Consider the following 16177-nt stretch of genomic DNA (forward strand, 5'->3'; position numbering starts at 1 on the left):
TCCCATTACTTCTCATGTGTCACTTCATATGATCAAAAAGGATTAGATATTTATATTATAGAGAAGTAGGACTAGAAGGAACCTCCATAGGCTATCTAATCCAACCCTGTGCCTGAGGCAGGATCATCCCTTAACTATCCTGTACAAATCCACTGTCTAACCTATTAGCAAAACTACACAGTCAACCCTAACAGCCACAAGACAACACCCTAATCTGCCACAGGTAAAGTAGGGGACCACAGCAGCCAGTGTCCTGCTTCTGCAAGGATTGTTTAAATACTTGAGAGAGATCCAAGGAAGAGGTCCTCACCTCCCTCCACTGCAAAGGAAGGCAAAAATCCCCACAGTCCGTACCAATCTAACAATGGGGTAAAAATCCTTTCTGACCCCAAATATGGTGATTGGTCTGACCCTGAGCAGAGAAGCAAGACCCTCTAGCCCAGAGGAAGTTGGGTGCCGCCTGAAGTGGTAACTAGAATGAGAACCTACCAGCTTTGCCCTAAACCCACATAGCGTTGGTATTTTATCCCTGCAAATTTTCGGTACAGACATTCTGTTCAGATATTAGTTAATCCTGTACTAAGTGAGCTTTTTTAAATTGGTTGACTTTAATGCTGTCTTCAGGCATTGTGTTTTCTATGCTAGCTCAATCCTCCACTTTTAATCTTTTATTTTACGGAGACACTCTTGGTTTTTAACCACTCTACAGTACAGAATTGAGATCAGGTTCCCAAGGTTATACAGAAATGTCCTGTTTCTCACCTGGGAATTGCAGCACTAATTTCTTTATGTACTAATCTTGTTCTCTGATTCTGCTGCGTCTTTTGTTGCCTTTTCTGATTTATCTGCCATGCTTTGTGTTTGCTTTTCATATGCAAAGAATTAGCCATAAATATATTTGTTTTGGTCCCTACCCTTCACAGGAGCATTTAATAAGACATGGTTAACATTCTGTTAAGAAGGTTTAACAGAGCCTGTCTTGGGAAGATTGAGAGAAAGTGGCTTCCAAAAATGAAAATATCTCAAGAGAAGATGCTCTGCCAGCATCTCACTCTGAGAACAGCAGCCTGAGTGATTCACTTCACTGTGGTGATTTATCATGGGGTGGGGGGGTAACCAGATTCCCAATTTCTTGGTTTTTAAAACTTGAAAAGGAAATTGTTGCTGATCACAGGTTTTTGAATAAATGTGCTCAGACATGCAGGCCCACTTAATAGAGACTGTATCAAATGGATGGGGAAGGACCAGGGTCTAATATACTGATTGTTGTATAAAACTTTTCCTGTCTATATGTGGAGCCTGTGTCTAGCTCTGCCTGGCCTATCGGGGTGTTGCCCCTCCCCTCAACTCTCCTGCCACGACTTGGATGTAATCAATTACCTTTAGAGGGGTCTACAGTGGAGATCTTTATCCTGGGTGGGGCCTCCCGATAGACGGTGTTACTCACGGTTGTCTGACGCGGTGGTCCACGGGGCTCCGCCTCCCCTACACCCCGTCCACACACCAACCGCTGGGTGATGCGTTCCAGATGTTTCCAGGCCCTGTATGACAGCCTCAGAACGGATCCACGGTCGTTCTCCCTCCTGCTGGGAGTGATTCCTCCTTTCTCCCGTCTTACAGAAAATACTCCTCCGAATCGGGAGGAGCTGGTGGGTGCTCCCCCTGGTTCCAGCTCCCTCCTGGAGCCTCCGCTGTCTCCCCTCTCCTACCGTCAGCAGAGCGCTCCCCTGCCTCCTGAGCATCAGCCGCTTCAGGATACTGAGAGAGTGCCTCGGCTTGCACTCTCTGACCGCCTTTCACTCTGCTGTTCACGAAAGGCTTGCAGCTCTTGGATAAGCCGCCTGCTTGAGACCCGCAGGCTGGGTCCTCTCCACTCTGTGCGTGAGCCCGCAGCACGGGCTGCCCGCCCGTACTCTCTCTCCCTGGCTCCCCCTCTCTCCCTGTCCTGCCGGTGTTTTTAAACCTTCCCGCAGCGTCTGCTGCGGCCGCTGGGATTGGCTCAGCTGTTCGCCACGCCGGGAACAGCTGTTGCCAGAACCGGCGTAATGGCGGTTCGCGCGGCTGCAGCTGCGGATGCGGCTCCTCCTCCTGCTGCTCTTCAGCCGGTACGTATGCCCCTCTGGGGGCTTGCTCTTGGGGTCTGGGGTCTGTGGGTCCTCCCTCCTCTCCCTCACTAGCCTGTGGGGGCACTTCACTGCCACACTATAATATTACTGAGTAATGCTGGCTGAAACGCCAAATGGAGAATGTTTGTCCCCTTAAGGCATTTTTCTGTTTCCTTGCAAAATAAAGCTATTTCCAAAGTAACGTGAAAACTGTTCATGATGAGAGAAACTAATTGATAACCATGAAGAGATAGCAAGGAGATATCAAACTATTAGCTTGAACAGTTCATTTGTGCAAGACTGCAAATATTGTGATTGAATACTTAATGCCATCTGACTTCATGCTGCAGCCAGTCAGACTTTGTATAAGCCTTCTGCTGCTGACCTTCTTGCAGTCGTCTCTTTTGATTCATTTGTTTTATCATCTGTGTCTAGTGACCTGTGAAAACAAAGTTAGTGGAGAAAGCACTATTAAGAACAACAAAGCTCTGGAGGAAGAAGAAAATATTTAAAGTCCACCAAATTTATTAGTGGAGATGCCTGTACATGAGTCAGCCTTACTCTCAAAGCTCTCTGAAACTTGCTTCAGCATATGAAAACAAGTATTAACAATAGGTCCATTACTCTTCTACAACAGGTGATCCTAACTTCAGATCAAAGGAGACCATGCTGTATTTGGGATGGACAATATCGCCAGTATCCATTTGTAATCTAAATATGAGTTCCAATAGTTTGTCCTTTCCCTATATTGTAGCTGTGTTTAGCTTGCAAGGTGTAATCTTCGGCTACTGGAATTTTACCAGACACTTAGGATCATAGGATCATAAAAATTTAGGTCTGGAAGAGACCTCACAAGATCATGTAGTCCAGCCCCCTGCTGAAGGCACAATCATCCCTGACTAAACCATCCCAGCCAAGTGTTGGTCTAACTTGCTCGTAACCTTTCAAGGGTGGAGATACTGCAGTTTCTCTAGGTAGCCTTTTCCAATGCATAACTACCCTCATAGTTAGAAAGTTGCTCCTAATCCAAAACCTAAATTTCCCCTGCTGAAGCTTGAGGCCATTGCTCCTAGTCCTCTTCCCTGTGTGCTTGAATGAGGGGAAAAAGGAGTGAGTGTTCAAGCAGCAAGTTGAGTTGACATAAAAACATTAAAGAGAGATCACAAAAGCATGCAGTTAAGGCAATGGGAGCCAACATTTTTAAGTGTGCCACAAATTAGCCCAGCACTGTCCCTGGTCCCTGACTGCCACTCTGATCCCTGTTTTACGTCCAATCTACTGCACTGAGTTCTGCTCCCTGCCCTCTCTGCTGCTCTGCTGCCTGTTCCCTCAATCTGCTGCATATCATGCCACTTGTAGCAGTGGGGAAAATGTAAATGTTAATTAGAGCAGCACAGAGAAAGATGCACTTTAAAGCTATTTGGGGAATGAAAGTAGTGTGTTCAGGAAAGGAAAGGAAAATTCATTTTTAAAATACCAAATAGTATATTGGTATTTTGTACTAATAGTACACTGTAATTGAAACAGCATGTAATTGATTTATTCCTTAAATGTTAGAGGGAGATACAATGTGTGATTTGGAAATTAAGAGATGTGGTGGCATAGGTGTCTTTTATTCTTGTTAGTAGGTATTACTTATGTTATCTCTTGTGGCAGTATCCTCTTTCTGTTGGTCCAGAGCTAAATAGACTTCCAGACCTTTATACCAGTGCACTTTTAGATCCTTTTGGGCATCTCAGGATCGTTTTACTTTGCTCTTGCTGAGAAAACATTCAGACTGGAGTGCACTGGCTGCATGTCTTCATAGCCGTTTTGTAGCACTCTGGAGCAGGAGGCCACATTGACTGCACAGTGCTGAACCACCCCAAAAAAGAATGTAGGACTTGGAGCATTTCAAATGCACGTCTGTCAGTGCAGTGACTTTGAAAGGAAGTCTCCAATTTAAAAAAAAATCTATAACACAAGGTTTCTGAATGTCAGAAATGCCCTGAGGAACAGGGCATGAATCAACCATAGAGATTTTGTTGTTAAGGAATTCATCTTCTTTCCTCCCACACTCCCATCCAAGGAGCAGGCTTGGTTTCTTTTGGCAATGGAGGCAAATGACAAAGTATTATTTTGGTATTTTCACTGCTTATCTGGCTATACAATGCACTGCAGGTCTTCTCCAGACTGCTTTGTATTTTGTATTTCTTGCAGAAAGTGGAAAGTAGAGTAGGCTTTGTGTCATCTTCCTAACATCAGAGGTGTCTCACATACCAAAACAAGTGTGCTTCCAGGAGTGTGCTGGCTTTGTAGTATTGCAGGTCAATTTTTTTTTTGTTCTTTAGTGATCCTGATACAATAAATATACAGTTAATGGTTAGCATGTAACTATAGATTAACTAAATTACTTTTAAAAGCATGATCCCACCATGTCACAAGAAAATGGTGTTAAGATTGGTTTACAGTATCGAGTGTTTTTTTTTCCTTAAAAGATTTGAATTTTTTTTTTAAATTTAAACTTTGAATTTTCTGGGTAAATAATTCTGCATTTTGAGACTAATGATTTTTATTATGTAAATAACTAATATTTACTTTCAACATTAAAATCCATTTAAAGCTGGAATGTAGTTGAGAATTAAATTACTTTCGAATAATTCATTTTTTACTGCTTGCTAGGAGTTGATAATAAATATGCCATAGTTTATACCAATCTATTTAGGGAAAACAAAAATATTATTTCTTATGTTCTGTAAATTTCAAAAAGATCTGTGTTTAATATAGTTTAACAATTCTGCCAACAACTTAAACATGTAAAAAGCCAATGTAATTCTTACTGTATGCATTAAATCAGTGAGGCTAACCTTTTTTGGCAGGGTGCCACAAATTAGCCCTGCATCCTCCTCAAATGCATATCAATCCCCTTCTGCCTGATTTTTCTGCTTTGCTTTCTGTTCCCAGCCCTATATTCTGTTTCTCTACTGTTCTGCTTTCTTCCCTAGGCTCCCTGCCTGATTTGCTCCTTTGCTATGCTGCCTGTCTCCTCCCTGATTGGCTTATACCCCACACAGAGGTTGCCTGTGCCACATGTGGCACCTTTGCTGCAAGTTGGCAATCTCTAAGTTAAATGATGTTTTTTATTACATTTTCTTAGTACTTGTTTTAAAAACACTGTTTTTCTTTTGTAGGTGGGTGTTGTCAAAAACCAAGAAAGAAGACACAGATGAAAATATAGCTAAATATGATGGTAAATCTTTTAATTTGGATTTATTCATGCTATGTAGGTTCTATTTCTCAAACAATATTGTAACTTCAATTCTAATTTACATTATTACCTTATTTAGGGACACATTTACAATGGGTAAAAAAAAAAAGCCTTATCTTGAAAGCTGTTGTCATGGAAACACACGCAGCATTCTTTTGGGTCAGGTCAGCAGAAGCTTTTATTTAAAAGAAACTACAGCTGTAGGGGGGATTCCAAAGTGACATGGATTTCCCCAGCTCTTGGAAGGGGTCCCCCCCCAAGAGCAAAATCAGGAGGCTTATATAGTTTTTAACAGTTGCTTACAACTCACGTGATCATATAGTGAAATTAGCATGAAAAGCGGCTATAATATTACTTCATTATTTCTTTGCTGTAATCAGGATGGGAACTAATGGGGGAGGCGAGGTTAGTTCACAAACCTCCTTCTTGCACCTGGAAATCAGATTTGTACATACTCTTTTGCTATCTTCAAGGCCGCGGTGAGCGAAGCAGTTGCAGAGGAGTTACAAAGAACAAACACTTTCTCTTATCTGTTCTACTATACAGAGCCAGCAATTCTCCACAAAGCAGTTATGTCATCTTATAACTAAAATAATCAAAGTTTAAGGCATATATTTTTTCTGATTCCACACTGTACATTTGTATCCTGGAAATTGAACGAAATATAGAAAATTTCCAGCTATTTGGATGGAATGTTTTTTGTTAACAAGCAGTGACATTAGAAGCAATTTTGAGCGTTCTTGCTGCATTAGAGCAATATTTTTAGTATATTGTCCCAGCTGCCTATGGAGGGTTCGGGATTGAGAGTATCGTCTCTTTCCACAAAGTTCAGCGAAGTCAGGCATCCCCGATCAGCGCTGTCCAAGAGGTGTACTGGGAAGGACCCTGGAATACAGTTCTTGGGCTTCTCGAGGTGGCTTCTCGATGTCCACGGGCCCACTGATCCAGGCAACAGCTAACTAATCCTTTTTACAGAGCTGTATCTTCCTTCTGAATGGCTTCCAGATATTCCAGCTAATTTATAGTTTCTGAATGGTTCTGATAACATACAACCACTCGCATTCCTGTTACTTCAACTGTCCTTAAACTGACCAATAGCAGTACAAGCCTTGCATTCCTTTGATAAGGTAATTTTAACTACACAGGGCTTTACTACTTCAAGGCCTTGCTAAATTTACTAGGCCTTACTTTATACAAGACCTCACTACATCTTAAACTTTAATTAGGCTTTTAGCAACAACATATAGCTTAATATCTAAACAAATACAGAAAAACACTTAGTCTATCTAATCTTCATAGAGCCTTCAGCAAGCACCTTTATCACACAGACATAATTTCAGCTGTCACACTCCACCCCTTGCTTGCTGAAGCACTATGATAGCTACAATTGAAATGCTAAAGCTACATGCGCTACATCGGAAAATGAGGAGGGATCTATAAATTTAACTTGCATAGCATGAACAGATTTACGACAACAATGGTTAAAACACTATTTAGCTGTTGCTATTAGGGCAATACAGAATACTATGATGTTCAAGATGGTTAGCCACGTAGTTGAGGTGACATTTGGTGACACACAAATAGTACAGATTACATCATACTAGTTACGTGGCTCGGGCATGTTGACAGCTAGACTGATGATTCGCCCACCCTCTCGAGCAAGGCAAGCTAACTGAGTGCCTTGCCGAGCCTTTGCCTCAAGGCTTTGCAGCTTATTTTTCACTTCATTCTAGTTTTTCTAACCATGGCATGTCTGCTTCTGATACCCATGAAGTGGGTATCATAAAGTTGAGAGGTATAGTCTCAGAGGAAATTTCTGGCCATTTTAGGGCAATAGTACGGTTACTTAATTGCAGTAGAGCAGTGGCTCTACTTTTAGCTCCTAAGCAACATGAATTGCACAAAATCTAGGTGGTACCATTTTCATGCAGCAAATGACCTGGTCTTTCCCAACAAACATATTGCCCTATTGTTAAATATGACACATTAGGTAACTCATATATGCAGGTCATGTTGGATGGGCTGAGAGGCTAGCCTCTCCATAGGGTTCCTAATCTAATTAAGGTGCTACTAATTTGAACTAAGGGGGACTGTGCTACATACCGAGGGCCATCGGGGGTAACTATTTCCTATATGGGGCGATGCAGATTCTAGTCTCAAAGGCATCCTCCTCCTAGCCCCATGTTTAGCAAATAAGCAGTGGTCTAGTTTCTATCTTTTACCCCCTGCACCAGGAATGAACTTTTTTTTTTTTAATTACAGCCTTCTCAAGTGGTAATTCAGGTACTTTGATAGGGGTATCTCTCTTTAAATGTTGCAGGCATCTCATGATTCTCTAAGCCCAGGGGGCCATTTTCTATTTTTAACGTTGTTTATTTTTTAGGAAAAATGCATATTCAATGATAACTCAACTTGCGCACAAGCACTACTTCAAGTTTGATTTTTGTCTGATTTAAAAGCAGTGTCCGTCATGACCTGGGCAAGATGAGCTGTCTCTAATCCTATGTCAATTAGCAATTCGTCAGTGTGCTCTAACGTTTTTCTTTCGAGCATGCCTCCCCTAGTGAGCAGCCCTACCGCCTGTTGGAGATTGGCTACTCCTTCAGTGTTTTTTTGGGATTTATCCAAGTTCTATATATTCATAGCTGAGTTAAGTCAGTCTCAAAGATAACTTGGAGTATCTCTTCGTCTGCAGGACTTAAGTGCACTTATGGAATGGAAAATGACTGGCTATTTCTATCTAAGCAACTCTTCAGCTACCCAGGCTCCTGCTGAACAGTTTGGAAAAGTAGCTTGGACATACCATTGCTCTGGTTTGAACAATACTCGGGCAGTGAACAACAAAGCATTTAGGAGGGTTGGGATTTTAACTTGTTACCTCCACCAGGGTGTGGAGTTATACACGGGCGGTGCCGGGGCCTCCCAGGGGGGAACGGCCAGAGATAGTAGTGAACACCCTGTTTTCTCACAGATCACATTTATCTTTCTTTCTTTGGGAGCTTGTAACCGTGCTTCACCTCCTAGAGAGCGAAAGAGCTCCCACTGTCGCTCATGGGGACAGTACTGTATCGGGTTAATGAAACGGCATTGTCCTGGCAGAATCATAGCACTAATTTGCTTTAAAAACCTTACTGGTATAAAAGGATGAGGATAAATGTTGGAGACTTGCAGATACAGTCTCCTTTTAGTTGTATTAAAGTTGGTACTATTGTGCCACGCCTCTGTGTAGATATGATTCACAAACTATGTAATAACTTTGTTCCAACCTGTAATGCGCTCTCCTACCTGTTGGGCCTCACACCATCGTTGGAGAGTGTTGTCAGCCATAGGAATGGAAGAGGGCAGAGTCTCTCATAAACACAGTGGCTCGAGAGGCTGAACAGATGCAGAATGCACTATTGGGGACACAAACTCAGGGACGTTGAGCTCAATGGGGTTCCCCTCAGGAAGTATGTAACAACAAACACTCACATGAGCAGAGCTACAACAATCACTTCCCCTCCCACAGTTAGCCTTTCCAGCCTTCAGGTAGGGAATGAACTCAAGATAACTGGTTCCACAGGTGCACTGACAGTTACCACCTTGCTAGTCAACTATCCTGTTTCTTCTACTCAGAGACCAGGACTTCACTTGCTCTGGGGTGGCGGGTTTCTTCTAGTATGGATACTGCAGCTGGACCACGTGAAGGCCATCTGAACTCGTTTCTGGGGGATGCTCTTCAGGGCCTGGCCACTCCTTGAGCTCTTCAGGAGCAAGTTCATTAATATCTGGGTAATAAGAAGGATAGTAGACACACCCTACTTAGGAAACACAATAAGGCGTTAATAAAAAGAGTACATTCATAACAGTCTGCTACTTAATGGTGCCAGTCAATTTAGACTGGTGACAGAGCAGGACTCGTCTTCAGTGGCAGGCTCAATTAGAAGTGGTTATGTCTGCACTTGTTCCTACAGATTGGATCTGTCCACAAGACAACAAAGAACTTGGCTCCCTGTAACAGGTAACCGTTCTGGGCTGAGCTAAACTGTGACCTGTGCACCTGTTCCTGAGGCAACCACCCGCCTTCTCTCCTGCCATGCCTTGTTGTTAATTAATTAGTTGATGTTAAATAGTGTGAGGCTGCCATTGTACTGCCCCATTGCCAAAGGGTGCTATCTGCGGCTCCTGTCCTCCCCAATACCGCAGCCCAAGCCTCGCAGATGGAATAGCTGTTATGTATTGGCCTTTTTCCCAATTAGGCCCCTCTTTGGGCCTTCTCTGTGCCGTCGCCCTCTCTCGGGGCCTTCTTAAGTGCTGCCCCCTTCTCTGGGGCCTTCTCTGCACTGCCGCCCTCTCCTCGGGCCTTTGTAAGTGCTGCCCCCTCTCTGGGGCTCGCCACGCCCACGCTAGGGCCTCTCAGTAACGCCCCCTCTCTGGGGCTCGCTATGCCTGCACTGGGCTTCTCAATAAGGTGCTCCCCTCTCTGGGGCTTGCCACGCCCACGCTAGGGCTTCTCAAAAGTGCCCCTCTCTAGGGCTTGCCACATCCACGCTAGGGCATCTCAAAAGTGCCCCTCTCTAGGGCTGGGGTCTATACACCCCGTATGCTGCACCCTGCTGGGTGCTGGGGTCCTCACACTCTGCTGTGGGTTCCCCCTGAGGCCTCCTCCAACCCCTTATAGCCTCACCCAAACCACCGGGTTAAACAACAACAAAACACAAGCCCCTGGGCTGTAACATAAATTGAAGCCGCCTGGCTAAAACAACATTGCTCAAGCCTCTGAGAGCTGCCATAAGCTGTCGCTGCGGTCAGGCTTCTCACCTCCTGCCTTAGGGAGCTCCTGCCTCTCTGGCTGCTGGCAGCGAACTGCCTCTGGCCTCAGCTCCTGGGCTTTATAAGGGCCAGGCCCTGCCCCCTCTGGTCAGCTGACCTTCCCTGGTTGCCCTGGCAACCCACAGCTGTGCTCCTTAGTCACTGCTAGGGCTCCTTCCCTAGCAGTTTTCCCCTCTTCAGGCACAGGGCACCTGAGTGCTCTGTGACACTCCCGTTAGATAAATCTGACTTAAATACTCACTATGTATTATGCATATCTTTTGCTAATAGTGTCCCTTCCCATTTATTTCCTTGAGGATGCTTCACTACCATTCAATCTCCTGCCTGGAGCTTTCCTGGGTCACCACTCCTAGGTTGCTCTACTGCCGGCTCGCGGGGACCACCCAATCCAAAGGCCTGTTGCATGGGGCTACCTCCTGGACAGGGTTGGTTATTGGCCCAATTGATAGTTCGATCTAGGTGCAAGTTCCAGTCTTTAAAAGCTGGGCCAGCGGCCAACCGCAAATTGCATTTGAGGATGCCATTGGCTCGCTTTACCAATCCGTTAGACTGAGGATGGTATGGGCTGTGATATGTCCATAACATGCTATGTTTCACGGTCTAGTCATACACAAGATGATTGCGGAAGTGAGGGCTATTATCACTTTGTAGTTCTATAGGTGGTGGACACACAGCTAGCAAAGTTTCTAGTGCTGCACAAGTATCTTGGGCGGTATCTCTCGCTAAGGTACGGGCAAATGTTATCCTTGTGATAACTTTTACTGCTACAAACACATACCGTTGCAACATGTTTTTGATATTAATGGATTCTGTCCATGCAGGCTTATAACTCTGGATGCTTTCTGTCTAGGCTGGTAGTGATGGGATGGCAGCCGTCAAGGGGTCAGTATTAGCATTCAGAGCTCGAAAGTCAATAGTCAACCGCTACCCTCTATTCGGCTTGCGCACTGGCCACACTGGATTGTTATACGGAGAGTGGGTTCAGATAATAGTCTCGTCTTTTAACTGCTGGCTTATAATACACTGACTAGGTTGGGTGGCCTCGGGGGGGAGTTTGATACTGGGGTCTGTGTACTCCTTTCATGGGAGGCAGGGTTAGTGGGATTAAGCTACATCGAATTACAGTTGTTATAGCTGTTTCTTCTGGTTCTTGGTGAGGCACTGCACACTCAAACTGCCAATTTTTTGTTTATGGACAAACTGCTGTTTTCTTAGTACATTAAGTCCCAGTAAGCTTGGTCCCCCTTTAAGTATTACTGCGGCTGCTGTTACCTTAGAGCCATTAGGTAACACGAAGGTTGCTCGGACTAGATGTCCTTGTCATCTGATGCCTCCGACTCTAATTACTTGTTAAGGGGTTCTTTTCTCTCCTTTCTAATCTGCGGAATCTAAAATGCAAATCTGGGCACTCATGTTTAATAGCATATCAATTGACTTTTCACTTTTACTTAATTGAATTTGTACAGGTATCCGAATTAAGGGGCCAATATTAACTTTAGATATCGGTCCTCGGCCTGCTACTACCCCCATTATGGCTCCTTTCTTTGGGGGTTGGGCTGGCTGGACTCCCTAGGCCATGTGTTCAAGCGGGGCAAAGGCTGGCGGCCCTGCACGTGCCTGGGAAAATGTTGACAGTTTTGCTCTCAGGGCAGAGATCCTCTCCGGTGACACTGTTGGTGGCACAAAAGGCTCTGCTTTTGGTCTTGCCCTTTTGGTACAGTGTTTAGCCCTCAGCCCTTGCAAGACATTGATGGGCAGTCTATTGATTTGCACTTCATTGAAACAGGCAGCTAACAAGTCTTTCCACATTTTTGCTTGCAGAGTCTTGGGCTGGCCTTTCCCGACTTTTCTCAACAATTCAAGGGGGTCTGGGGGTTTATCTTTCACTGAGGCCACTGCCATGTACTTGGCAGTTTATCTGGCTAATGCAAAATGGGTAAAAGCTGCACTAACCGCCGGATCGCATCTCTTACTGGGTGATTCACTGCCTCTGGCTCCGAGGCGAAGAAGGCCAAGGTGCACTTTATTGGTGCTTGTTGGCAAAACTTCCTCCACAACGGTGCTGTCACGACTTCTGCATCTGGCGTGTGAGTCCAAACCACTGCACGAATAATTTCAGTTAGTGATAAGAGATGCAAGCAGCGGACAGCCTCCTCTAAAGTGTCCCATGCCTGAGAGGCAGGGTTAAGCTCTTCTTCCATATTACTGGAAGCTGCAGTGGCTTGGAGTGCAGCAGAAAACAAAGTAACATTTTCATCACTTCCTGCAAACTGACTTAACTGGAGCTCAGGACACAGAACTATTTTTGCAGCCTCGGCTCTATTCATTGAAATTGCAAATGCCCCTTCACTATACGTTTGAACTAGCCAATTTATTACTGGCTCTCCTGGCTTGGATTTTTGCTGCTTTTGAATATTTTTAATCTCTGCACAGGTAAAGGAATGCAGCTCTGTTCGGAAATTCTCTCCTTGTGGCCTTGAAAGAGTTATCACCATGGGAAAAAACTTGGCTGAGTTTCTCCCTCGGCACGGGGAAGGCCTGGCTAGGTTCCTCCCTCTGGGTAGGAACATACTGGGGTGTTTCAGCACCAGGCTCGTCATAAATCTCCTCCTCTCCATCAATCTCTTCCTTTTGATCTTCCCAGAGCTTAACTTTTGGTTTGTCTCTATACAGACACTTGTGGGAGGATGGCTTCACAGCCTGTGCTAACTGCATTTTCTTCTGGAGGGGAGCAGCCATGTGCAGGATCATAATCTTTCCTTTCTTCCGTTTTAATGTTTCCAAGCAGCTCTGCGTAGCTCGCACATCCTTGCACACCACGCTGTTGGAATTTCTCACATCTTTTAACTCCTTACTCAGCCGGGTGACCTCTTCCCAGAGCTGGGTATTGTCTTTGGCCCCTAACCACAGGCATGTGGCCAGCAGCCACGACAGGCACCCCTTCTCGGGCTTACCCCGGGCAGCAGTAGCAAACCTAGCCCAATGATCGGGTACAGTTCCCAGGTCACTCCAGGCAGTTCTCCACCTATCTTTATCCCACCCGGGATTCTCTATCCCTGTCACTTCCTTAAGCAAAGCCACTAATGGGGCCCATGCAGCTCCCTTCATTCCGACCTTTCTCTCCAGACCAGAGCCTCTCAATCCTGTTCGTGACACCAATTTGTCCCAGCTGCCTGCAGAGGGTTCGGGATTGAGAGTATGGTCGGGGTTAGAAAGGCAAGAAAGGTTTATTGACTTAACAAAAACACAACTACGCGTAGTAACAAGACAAACAATGACAGATGAAAGCAATTCACGTCGGCAACTTATTGGCAGTCCCCTCTAATGCCTGATACACAGCCAGCTTCTCTTTCTACAAAGTTCAGCGAAGTCAGGCGTCCCCGATCAGCGCTATCCAAGAGGTGTACCGGGAAGGACCCTGGAATGCAGTTCTTGGGCTTCTCGATGTCCACGGGCCCACTGATCCAGGCAACAGCTAACTAATCCTTTTCACAGAGCTGTATCTTCCTTCTGAATGGTTTCCAGATAATTCCAGCTAATTTATAACTTCTGAATGGTTCTGATAACATACAACCACTCGGATTCCTTTTACTTCAAGTGTCCTTCGACTGACCAATAGCAGTACAAGCCTTGCATTCCTTTGATAAGATAATTTTAACTATGCCACAGGGCCTTACTACTTCAAGGCTTTGCTAAATTTACTAGGCCTTACTTTATACAAGGCCTCACTACATCTTAAACTTTAATTAGGCTTTTAGCAACAACATATAGCTTAATATCTAAACAAATACAGAAAAACACTTGGTCTATCTAATCTTCATAGAGCCTTCAGCAAGCACCTTTATCACACAGACATAATTTCAGCTGTCACATATATACTGATGACATAGTAGTTGGTATAATCTGCATGGTAATGTGATGCTTTCTCAATTTCCAGTACATCAAAAAGATTGCTTAGCTGTTGTTGCAATTAAATTTTATTGTATCAATTCACTCTGGTTTTAATAAATAAAGATACATGCCCTTAGCAACTTTTTTAATATTGACAAATATCTCCTGATTTGTTAGTTGATGCTCCCAAAAAGCCACAAGAATGAACCTTAGGAATATATCAGGAACTATGTGATGCATTTATTTATCTGTGTAGGGTTTTATGGCTCCTTTTGTGCAGCATATTTTTTACTTCAAGTATTATAATAGGTATAGGTAGTAATGGAAAGGCTCCTCTGGATTTTTTTTCTTTTTCAGTCCTGCACATTGCCTGATAAAGTCTTGCTTTGGGAAATATCAGCCTGAACGTGACTCTGTAGTGCATCTGCACTTTTTACTGTGGTTAACAGAGGTATGATTAGTGGCAATAATTTTAATTCATTACAGAGTAGAGAGAACAAATTGAGTTTTTCCTACAACAAAAGGAGAATAGGGATTGCTTGCTTTTATGTCCAATGAAAGAAACCTGCATGAAAATGGAGATGGTGGGGAAGGTAACTTGCAGGCTTCCGTTGATAAAATATCATAGAATGGATACTTAAGTTTTATCTGATCCTTGTATAAACTCTCTTAAGAAGTTGCAGAGGTAGGTACAAGTGCAGTTGTTAAGAAGCTTGCAAGAGGTTAAAAGTATAAGTAATACTGAAATAAAGACTCAAACCTTGTGCATTTGAAAATACTTGAAAAAGCTAAGCTATTTCCTCTGGTATAGATTGTCTAATAAAATATATCAGATTTACCCACAGAACCTTGTCAAGCTATTTCCTAAGTACTTGTATCTGTCCTTCCTGCCCTTCCTCGTTCCCTTCAGGTTGAAGCAAGTATCTTACTTGGTTAGTAGCAGTACCTTTGCATCAGTAACAGTGGCAAAAGAACAGGTTAGGGACTGTTTAGAAAAGCTGGACATTTATAAATCCATGAAGCCGGATGGGATGCACCCAAGAGTGCTGAGGGAGTTGGCCCCTGTGATTGCAGAGCCACTGGCTATCATCTATGAAAACTCGTGGTGATTGGAAGAAGTTCTGGATGATTGGAAAGGGCAAATATAGTGCCCATCTTTAAGAAAGGGAAGAAAGAGAGTGCCTAATTAGCTCCTCAGTGAATGTCCCAGCATCTACATGTGTGACCCTATTAGGTCACAATAAACTAATAAACTCAGCCACAGGTTAGTACTTGTAAATACAAATACTATCCTGCAGCGGAGTTTTTTAGTGCACAGCAACACTTGTATAGAAGCTGACATGGCTGGCTGGGGCACCTAGGGTGCTTCATTGCAGGGGCTGCCTGCTGGCTAGCCCCACACTAGAGCACCCTTGTGGTGCAGCCAGCTCCTCCACAGCATGTTGAGCCAGCTCAGATGAGCCCTAGGCTGGTAGGCTGACCCCCTGGATCCCCTGCTAGCCAGGGCTGCTCCAACTCTGCTCAACGTGCTGTGATCCCAGGCACACTTGTAAATGTAGCATCCAGGAGCAATGAACTGTAGCACAATATGTGCCACAGTTAATTGCTTTGAATTAAATTGCATATGTAGATGCTAGGGCTGTGCGAAATGGCTGTTTCGTTTCCGTTTCAGATTCTGCCATTTCAGAGGATAGTGATTCGTTTTGGTGTTTCAGATTACTGTGCCATTTCGATTTGGCTGAATCTGTTTCAGAGATTTGGAGTGGCTGGGGAGAGGCAGGCACAGCTGAGTGGCTGCAGGTTCTCCTGCAGCTCCTCCTGCTGTGCCTACCTCTGGCCTAGTGTAGGGAGCCGTGGGAGAAGTCCCCATGGCTGCCCTGCCTGGCCCCATCTCCTGCCCGGCCCCATCCTCCTGGCATTTAAAAAACAAAAAGCTGTGCACTGACCGACTCCAGCAGTGGCAGTCGGAGCCTCTGAGGGCTTATGGAAGAGTCCCCACACACAGCATGGGGCACTAAGGATCCCCACCCCCCCATTTGTCACCCATGTGGCAGCTGCCCCATGGCACGGGTGCCATGCACTGTCTGGGAGCTGGGGTGGCTCCAGCATTCAGCTGGAGCCC

At 44.7% G+C, this 16177-nt stretch overlaps 1 protein-coding gene across 4 annotated transcripts in view; it reads left to right on the forward strand.

Annotated features, from left to right (window-relative positions):
• The window catches only part of CLGN (calmegin), a 74957-nt gene that overhangs the window by 13581 nt on the left and 45199 nt on the right, over positions 1 to 16177 (forward strand). For all 4 annotated transcript variants that reach the window (XM_019489785.2, XM_059722044.1, XM_019489782.2 and 1 more), the window contains exon 4: positions 5276 to 5334. In XM_019489785.2, the coding sequence (XP_019345330.1) occupies positions 5276 to 5334 (59 nt within the window). The remainder of the gene's footprint in view (positions 1 to 5275; positions 5335 to 16177) is intronic.

The sequence above is a fragment of the Alligator mississippiensis genome, chromosome 2, assembly GCF_030867095.1.
Source record: "Alligator mississippiensis isolate rAllMis1 chromosome 2, rAllMis1, whole genome shotgun sequence".
Classification (NCBI taxonomy): Eukaryota; Metazoa; Chordata; order Crocodylia; family Alligatoridae; genus Alligator; species Alligator mississippiensis.